This window comes from Camelina sativa, chromosome 12 (assembly GCF_000633955.1).
Source record: "Camelina sativa cultivar DH55 chromosome 12, Cs, whole genome shotgun sequence".
Taxonomy (NCBI): Eukaryota; Viridiplantae; Streptophyta; class Magnoliopsida; order Brassicales; family Brassicaceae; genus Camelina; species Camelina sativa.
Window position 1 is genome coordinate 25,949,399 of NC_025696.1, and position 9,373 is coordinate 25,958,771.

Sequence of the window (9,373 nt, forward strand, 5' to 3'; positions counted from 1 at the left end):
TTAGAATATAAATAAGAAAAAAAAACTAATAGCTACACAAAATAGTGAATAATGCATGGTCAGACATGGTCAACCATAATTAAATAAATACTATGTTTCTTCTTCTCAGGAACTGGAGGTATAACTAACCGGTTTGTAGCACCACTAGACCAAAGTGACTTAAAAATGTTTCTTTTTGTCTGTTTTAACCTAATAAAATCTCACGATTTTTGGAACCTTATAAATGGCCAAGACGTAGGAACAGTTTAACTTGAGTGTGTTCTTTAGTTCACCAATAAATATATAAAAGTGTCAAAATATGTCAAACTTTGAATATTAAAATATTTAAAATAATTTTCGATATAAAGTAGAAATTTTTGTTCGAAGATGGGCTTGGAAAGCCAACACGTTTCAAATTCGTATCATTTACTATACAAAATTTCAAGACATTGTTTTTGGACACGCACACAGATATGGATCCTTGTTTATGATCTATTTGAAAATTTGAATATTCGAAATTCGGAGAGAGTATATTTTTGGGCTGCATCTCCCCAGTAATTAGTCTATAAAAAAAGTAGAATTTACATAGGCTAATGTACGATACAAATTTCTCTTAGAGTCAGTTGCTATTATGGACTGTGGAGAAATATCCTATATTAAAAGATGTGATGGGACTTAAATGATATGTAAAGGGTTAGAGTTTCTTTAATGCCCCCGAACCGTCCTATGGCTGGACAGCCACGGACTGTTCCGGGACGCTATTGTGGAAACATTTACCAACGATCCGGCCGAAGTTAAAGAACACATCAGAACCCTTAGCCAGTCTGTCAGTGGCGTTCCCGATCGCATGGAACAACTTTTAGGTTTTGCAACCCTTGAGACATTCCAAGCGTTGAGCCGACTCGGACAAAGTCTATATCAGTTATGACTCGTACGAATAAGAAATCCGAATATATTAAGTACTAAAAGAGTTTATAACTAAACGGTAACCAAAAGGTTCAAAGAGTTTGAGTTTAAGGCTTAGAACCAAAGGTCGATTACAAAATAACATACTTATTTTACAATAGACACACAAACTACTCCTGGTCCTACTCGTTCACCACGCCCTCTAGTTCCCTCTAGGGTTTCCTGCAAGGCAAACACAGTTCCGTAAGTAATCATAAAGATTACTTAGTGAGCTCAGGATTCCTGCAAAATGATAATAAATCCCCAACCCCAAATCCCAAACAACAATCAAGCAAGCATGCAAACAACAAGCAATAAAGCAATCAAACAGGCAAGCAAACAATCAAGCAATCAGAGATAGCATGCGGAAGATAATGGCCTAAGCAAATATATCTATCAAGTAATCAATCAACTACAAACAACATGCAATAAACTTGAATAAAAGCAAAAGTGTTTTAAACAAGTTTTAATTTATAGGCCCGGTATGCTTCCTCTCCTCAACACCCCATGTGAACACCCGCAATGCAACCACTAAGGCATGCAACCGGAACATCTCCTCGAGTTACACCGTTGTGTAGACAGTGTCGGCCAGGGTAGCGAGCCCAGTAACCTCCAAGCTCTTCGTCCCAGACCCTATAACTCACGAACATGGGTTTCATGTTGCGGCTGCATGCTGACACGGAAATAGTCTGAGGACAGCCATACCCTTGTCTTACTATGTTAGCCAGAATTTCTTGCGGACTACAAGCATTAAGATTTAAATAAATTGATACTTGAGTTTTTATGGTTTTTAAGCTCATAATTTTACAAGTATCTTAACCAGCTACCATCTCCAATACTATAACATTTCAAACTAGTACCGAGAGTAGCTCTCAACCAAGTTACCGCCTCTATTGCTAGAACATTTCGAACTAGCCACGAGCGTAACTCACATCACATGCATTTAAACAAGAAAAATCACAAAGATAAATCAAGTAAAAATGCAAATAAAACTCCAAGCAACTGTTTACTAGATGGTGGTCATTAGACTCCATTTAGCTCGGTGTAGTGTGCCTGAACTCACAGAAAACCGGCGATCTCTTGTAAGGAATGGTTGGATTCTCTTGATAGCGTTCCTTTCGCGGCAGCACTTCGGATCTCTTCCTTTGTTGCAATCGAGTTCCTTCTCGATGTAACACTTGATGGTAGTCGATAGCCTTGTCTTGAACTCTACTTCCTTCTTTCTCTCTTCCTCACCCTTTCTCTCCTTTCTCTCTTTACTCTCTCTTCTCTCCTTCTTCTTTACTTTGCTTGATTTATGCGAAAATAAGAAGAGGTGAGGGTCCTTATATAGAGAGTTTTGGGCGGTGGAGCAACCAATGCATGTAAAGCACTTGTGCGATCTCCTCTCTCTTCCTTTGAGAAAACTTGATGACCAAGCTATTCTCACACCATAGAATCTCCTTTGTCTCCCTTCTTCTTCTTGCATGAATCATCATTGGCCGCTTTTAGAAAGGTCAAATGATGATGTTTCCCATTCTCCCTTGCTTGAGATGCAATTGGCCAAACCCAAAAAAGTGATAGAGATTTTTGTCTCCCACTAACTTGCATGAAATGAGATTGGCCAAATGGAGGAGACAAAAGCTCCTTAAAATCTGGAACCTTGTCTGGTCGTGTAGGCGGTAACGTGGTACGGTCGGTGGTACGCAGCACGGTCCGTCTCGTCCGTGACTTCTCTGTCTGGTCCTTACTCGCTCATTCTTCGGGCATCGTCCGGAATTCCTCGGTCCTTCGGGAATTCCTTGGACACTCTTCGGCAATTCTTGGTCTCTTGTCTTTGCCTTCTTTTCGAGATACTTCCCAGGCCTTTTGGTCATGGGTTTTTATTTGGTTTCTACCCCGTAGTGAGGGTCACTACATTCTCCCCCCCCCCTAATAGAATTCGTCCCAAATTCCATAGGGATCTGACGGCCATGCTTCATCTTCTTCGACAAACAGTTGAGGATACTTGGCTCGAATCCTATCCTCATCTTCCCAAGTGGTGACCTTGTGGTTCTGATTTCCCAAGAATACTTGTATTTGAGGAATGCTCCTGTTCTTTAACTTCCGTGTTCTTCGTTCTTCAATTCCAAACGGTCCTTCGGGGTATGTGAGATTTGATTCCAATTCCTCGATAGGCTCGGGTATAATCATAGTAGGATCAGGTACATGCTTCCGTAGTTGTGAAACATGGAAGACTTTGTGTAGTCACATAACCTCTGGCATAGATAGTCAGTAGGCTACCTCTCTAACTCTCTTCTCAATCCGGTATGGTCCAATGAACCTTACCGCGAGCTTTCCCACTTTACCAAACCGATCCTTCCCTTTTTGTGGTGCGACTTTCAAGTATACCATTTCTCCAACTTCAAATTCCACTTCTCGCCTTTTACGATCTGCGTACTTCTTCTGGCGATCTTGAGTTTTCTTCATGCTTTTACGAATAAACTTGATCTTTTCTGTGGTCTCATCAATCAACTTGTGATTGAAACTCGTTCTTTCCCCAACTTCTTTCTAATAGAATGGCGTTCGACAAGGTCTTCCGTACATAGCTTCGAACGGTGACATGCCGATGCTTGAGTGATAACTATTGTTATAGGAGAATTCAACCAACGGTAGATTCTTCTCCCAATCAGAAGACCACTCCAATGCGCATAGTCGAAGCATATCTTCTATGGTTCGGATAGTTCTTTCTGTCTGCCCATCGGTCTCCGGGTGGAATGAGATGCTCATATGAACATCCGTTCCCAATGCTCTATGATTATCCTGCCAAAACATCGATGCGAATTTGGGATCACGGTCGGAGACGATGTTTGCTGGCACTCCATGCAGTTTCAAAATCTCGTTGATATACTTTTCTGCTAGAATCGGTGCTTGATCTGTACTCCTCACTGGGATCAAGTGGGCTACCTTTGTCAAACGATCGACCACTACCCATACTGAGTCGTTGATTCGTCGTTTTCTTGTTGGTAGACTGGTGATGAAATCCATCGAGATAGAGTCCCATTTCCATGCTGGTATGGGCAGGTTGCGAAGTAAACCTGCTGGCACTTGATGCTCTACCTTGATTCTTTGACATGAATCACACTGGCTTACCCATCTTGCTACTGCTCTCTTCAATCCAGGCCAATGGTAATACCTGCGCACGTCCTTGTACATCTTGGTGCTTCCAGGGTGAATACTCAATGTTGAGCTGTGGGCTGCTCTTAGTATTTCCTCTCGCAGTCCACTCCGGTCAGGTACCGTGATTCTTCCATTAAGTAGTAAGGTGGCATCATCTGCTATGTGGTAACCTCTAGCATTTGGTCCATCTAAACTCTTCAACTCCTCGATGATTTTCTTCAGGTTCTCGTCCTTGGGTTGCTCTTCACGGATTCGTTGTACTAAACTTGCCTGCGTTATAGCTTGTAAACCCCAACGATTCACTAGATTCTCCCTCTAAGGCTAGAAGCCTTACCTTCTTCAATTCGTCGGCTAGAGACTCCACATCTCTCTCGACATCAACTTGTGCTTTCCTGCGGCTTAGTGCATCTGCCACTACATTCGCTTTGCCTGGGTGGTACTGGATCTTCAAGTCGTAATCGGCAATGAACTTCATCCATCTTCGCTGTCGCAAATTAAGATCTGGTTGCGTGAACAAGTATTTAAGACTTTGATGATCCGTAAATACTTGAACCGCTTCTCCATACAGATATGATCTCCATATCCTTAATGCAAACACCACGGCTGCCAACTCTAGGTCATGTGTGGGGTAATTCTCTTCATGCTTCCTTAACTGTCAGGAGGCATAGGCAATTACTTTGTCTCCTTGCATCAAAACACATCTGACACCTACTCTTGATGCATCTGTGTACACAGCATACGGCTGATTTGGCTATGGTAAGGCTAAAATCGGTGTCGTTGTTAGTGCTCCCTTTAGCTTCCTAAAAGCTTCTTCCACCTCTTCAGTCCAAATAAAAGGTACTCCTTTACCGGTGAGTCGCGTCAAAGGTTTCCAAATGGATGAAAACCTTTTTACGAATTTCCGGTAATAGCCTGCGAGGCCTAAGAAACTTCTAACCTCTGACACGGATGTTGGCTTAGGCTATTCCTGAATCGCGGCAATCTTCTCTGGGTCGGCGGACACGCCTTGCTCTGAGACTCGGTGTCCTAAGAACCCAATTTCCCTTTGCCAGAACTTGCACTTGTTGAACTTGGCGAACAGCTTCTTCTTCCTTAGTCTCTCTAACACTTTCCTCAAATGCTCTTCATGTTTTTCAGCACTCCGTGAATATATAAGGATGTCATTGATGAATATTATCACGAATTGATCCAAATAATCATGAAAAAACCTCGTTCATTAGTCGCATGAATGTTGCTAGCGCGTTGGTAAGTCCAAACGGCATTACTACGAACTCATACTGGCCATATCTTGTTCGAAAGGCTGTCTTCATCACATGTGGTTCTGCAATCGAGATTTGATGGTAGCCGGAGGCTAAGTCAATCTTCGAAAAACAGCTTGCTCCTCTGAGCTGATCTAACAGCTCATCCATCTGTGGCAACGGATATTTGTCCTTGATGGTTATGTTATTGACTCCTTGGTAATCAATACACAAACGCATGCTTCCATCTTTCTTTTTAACAAATAGCACTGGGGCTCCCCATGGCGAAAAACTTGGTCGAATAAAACCTTTTTCCAACAAGTCTTCTAGTTGAGTCTTAAGTTCAGCTAACTCGGCTGGTGCCATGCAATACGGCGCTTTAGCAATTGGGGTTGCTCTGGGCTCAAGGCTTATGGTAAAACGATGAACTCTCGGCGGAGGTAATCCTTCTAACGGCCTGAATACATCTTCATAGTCCTTGACAACGGTGATGTCCTTGACTTCCAGGTTTTCCTTGTCATCTCCTCCAATGGCGGTAAGAGTGACTAGATAAACGCTCCCTTCATCAAACGATCTCCCAATTCTTATTGTTGATGGAAATATGCCTTTTTGCTTGGGCTAATTCCGTAGAAAACTAAAGGTGTCTTTCCTCTATTTACAAATATGACTCTGCTCCTACTGCAGTTTATATGGGCTTGGTGTTCCGATAACCAATCCATCCCCAATATAGCATCAAACCTCTCCATCGACATCACAAGCGGATTTACTGGAAGATTTGCATCTTGCAAGACTATCGACACATCTCTAAACATACTTCTGGTCTTGAGCGGTGGTTGATTACCAGCGGTGTAGACATTGATGTTCACCTCCTCCTCCTCACACAATTCTCCGAACTCATCAGCCACTTCGGGAGTCACAAAACTATTGGACGCTCCCGAATCGAACAATACATGTGTGGGGTTACCACCAACAAGTAATGTTCCTAAATGCAAAACATGCAATGCAAAAACTAACTAAACACGCAATCACACAAACCCACAATCAATCACAAGAGAGTTAGAACCCAATCAAACCTGTTATCGGGCCTTTCGCAGGCGATGGAGGTTTGGGTGGCTCTACTCCTAAAGCAAAAACATTAGCTGGAGTCGCTTGTTTCTTTGCTGGGGGTTCCTTCACTAGTTGTACTGGTTGAGCATGATTCACAGTTTGGGAGTTCAGTTTGGCCGGCCTTGACGGACATGAGGTCGCATAGTGTCCCATTTCTCCACAGTAAAAACATGTGACAAGCGCAAGATTGGGACTCTTCGCTTCAGAAAGTGTCGGACAAGCTCGGGCAAAGTGTCCGAGTTGACCACACGTAAAGCATCTTCTAGGATCTAGGTTGCTCATTGTTCGTCCTCCTTGGTTGACAGTCATATTGACTTTACCACGGTTGGCACCCAGGTTTCGCCCTGCTACTTGGTTTACCCTCCCAAGATTCACGATCTTGTTCTTCTGCACTGGTTCTTTCTTTTCTCTCGGGCCATAACTTCTTTCTCCAACTCTATACCTTCCTCGACATTAACTGCTCTCTCCTCCACTTAAGCGACGCTTCTGTATGTCACGACGTGTAACCTCCCTTTTATCTCTAGTCTAAGCCCGTTAAGGAATCTACGGGCCATGGCCACTTCATCATCATTGCCTTGGTACAAATATCTCCTATGTCGGGTAAAGATTTGTCCATAAGCGCGAACGCTCATAAATCCTTGCTCTAGACGCAGGAACTGATTCTCTAATCGATCGCGAGACTCTGGTGGAAAGTACTTATGCTCAAATTCTCTCTTAAAGATCTCCCATGTTATGGGCTGGTAGCGGTAGCGAGTAACTACGTTGTCCCACCACGCACGGGCATCCTCTTCCAAGAAGTTGATCGCGATTGCTCTCTTGAACTCTTCTGGGCATCTTGATGTTTCGAAATTCGTCTCCAATTACCTTATCCATCTGTCTGCTAACACTGTGTTCTGCTCTCCCTTGAACTTGTGAAGTCCTAAGTTTCTTATCATTATTACCAACTTCAGAAAGTTATCGGACGGATTTTCAGCTGGCTGGTTTCCTTGGTTCTGCTATTGTTGCTGGATCATGTGGTTTAAAAGGTCTTGTATCATCTTCAGTGTTTTCTGGGTCTCTGGTACACTCTGCTCATACTGGTTTCCTCCACGACCTTGGTCTCTCCTTGGCACACTTGGATTCGGGTTGGTAGCGAACGGTCCAACTGGCGAATACTCTCTGAAAGATGGGTACACGTACTCAGGTGTACTGTACCGAGTAGAGAACTTGCTGGTGAGTACATCGGCGTCGCACCGGGCACATCCCATTCAGGCATATACATGTTTGGTTCATAAATTCCTGGAAACGACTCATCTCCTTGCTCATCTCCAAAATGCAGACCCCATTCCTCCAGACCAAACTGTTGACTTGAACCCCCTCCCTGTGTCCGGCGAAAAGTGCATCGATCTAGACCTTTCAGATTCTTGACCAGACATCTGCATCCAATGATCAACAAGGTTTACTTATTCCCATCCAATCTAACCTAAAGTGATGAACGAACCGGATTATCCTAAGTGTCTATTGCGACCATTTTGACTCGATAAAACGTTTGAAAATACGAGTCCTAATAGCATCATAACCATGCTCTGATACCACCGTTGTAACGCCCCCGAACCGTCCTGTGGCCGGATGGCCACGGACTGCCCCGGGACGCTACTGTGGAAACATTCACCAACAATCCGGCCGAGGTTCAAGAACACATCAGGACCCTTAGCCAGTCCGTCGGTGGCGTTCCCGACCGCATGGAACATCTTTTAGGCTTTGCAACCCTTGAGACATCCCAGGCGTTGAGCCGATTCGGACATAGTCTATATCAGTTATGACTCGTACGAATAAGAAATCCGAGTATATTAAGTACTTAAAGAGTTTATAACAAAACGGTAACCAGAAGGTTTAAAGAGTTCGAGTTTAAGGCTTAGAGCCAAAAGTTGATTACAAAATAACATACTTATTTTACAATAGACACACAAACTACTCCACGGTCCTACCCGTTCACCATGCCCTCTAGTTCCCTCTAGGGTTTCCTGCAAGGCAAACACAGTTCCGTAAGTAATCATAAAGATTACTTAGTGAGCTCAGGATTCCTGCAAAATCATAATAAATCCCCAACCCTAAACCCCAAACAACAATCAAGCAAGCATGCAAGCAACAAGCAATAAAGCAATCAAGCAGGCAAGCAAACAATCAAACAATCAGAGATAGCATGCCGAAGATAATGGGCTCAGCAAATATATCTAGCAAGCAATCAATCAACTACAAACAACATGCAATAAACTTGAATAAAAGCAAAAGTGTTTTAAACAAGTTTTAATTTATGGGCCTGGTATGCTTCCTCTCCTCAACACCCCCTGTGAACACCCACACTGCAACCACTAAGGCGTGCAACCGGAACATCACCTCGAGCTACACCGTCGTGTAGACAGTGTCGGCCAGGGTAGCGAGCCCAGTAACCTTCGAGCTCTTCATCCCAGACCCTACAACTCACGATGATGAGTTTCATGTCGCTGCTGCATGCTGGCACGGAAATAGTCTGAGGACAGCCATACCCTAGTCTTACTATGCTAGCCGGAATTTCTCGCGGATTACACGCATTAAGACTTCAATAAATTGATACTTGAGTTTTTGTGGTTTTTAGGCTCATAATTTTACAAGAATCTTAACCAGCTACCATCTCCAATACTAGAACATTTCAAACTAGTACCGAGAGTAGCTCTCAACCAAGTTACCGCCTCTATTGCTAGAACATTTCGAACTAGCAACGAGTGTAACCTCACATCACATGCATTTAAACAAGAAAAATCACAAAGATAAATCAAGTAAAAATGCAACTAAAACTCCAAGAAACCGTTTACTAGATGGTAGTCATTAGACTCCATTTAGCTCGGTGCAGTGTGCCTGAACTCAAAGAAAACCGGCGATCTCTTGTAAGGAGTGGTCGGATTCTCTTGATAGTGTTCCTTTCGCGGCAGCACTTTGGATCTCTTCCT

General features: G+C 43.3%; 2 protein-coding genes across 2 annotated transcripts; both read right to left on the reverse strand.

The window, feature by feature from the left end:
* On the reverse strand, nt 2,836-3,372 carry LOC109127998. The gene is made up of 2 exons (XM_019233651.1): nt 3,187-3,372; nt 2,836-3,114 (listed from the first exon to the last, which is right to left on the reverse strand). The coding sequence occupies exons 1-2, from the start codon at nt 3,370-3,372 to the stop codon at nt 2,836-2,838; spliced, it is 465 nt and encodes a 154-aa protein (XP_019089196.1).
* LOC104733861 lies at nt 5,259-6,716 on the reverse strand. The gene is made up of 3 exons (XM_010453397.1): nt 6,374-6,716; nt 6,068-6,282; nt 5,259-5,918 (listed from the first exon to the last, which is right to left on the reverse strand). The coding sequence occupies exons 1-3, from the start codon at nt 6,714-6,716 to the stop codon at nt 5,259-5,261; spliced, it is 1,218 nt and encodes a 405-aa protein (XP_010451699.1).

Excerpts from the sequence above, each read along its gene's own strand:
- LOC109127998 (XM_019233651.1), bottom strand. The coding sequence starts at position 3,372 with ATGAAGAAAACTCAAGATCGCCAGAAGAAGTACGCAGATCGTAAAAGG. Across the intron at positions 3,115-3,186 it reads TTGAGAAGAGAGTTAGAGAG|CATGTACCTGATCCTACTAT; the intron begins GTAGCCTACTGA and ends CAACTACGGAAG.
- LOC104733861 (XM_010453397.1), bottom strand. The coding sequence starts at position 6,716 with ATGACTGTCAACCAAGGAGGACGAACAATGAGCAACCTAGATCCTAGA. Across the intron at positions 6,283-6,373 it reads TGCGAAAGGCCCGATAACAG|GAACATTACTTGTTGGTGGT; the intron begins GTTTGATTGGGT and ends TTTTGCATTTAG. Across the intron at positions 5,919-6,067 it reads TGCAAGATGCAAATCTTCCA|CCCAAGCAAAAAGGCATATT; the intron begins GTAAATCCGCTT and ends CTACGGAATTAG.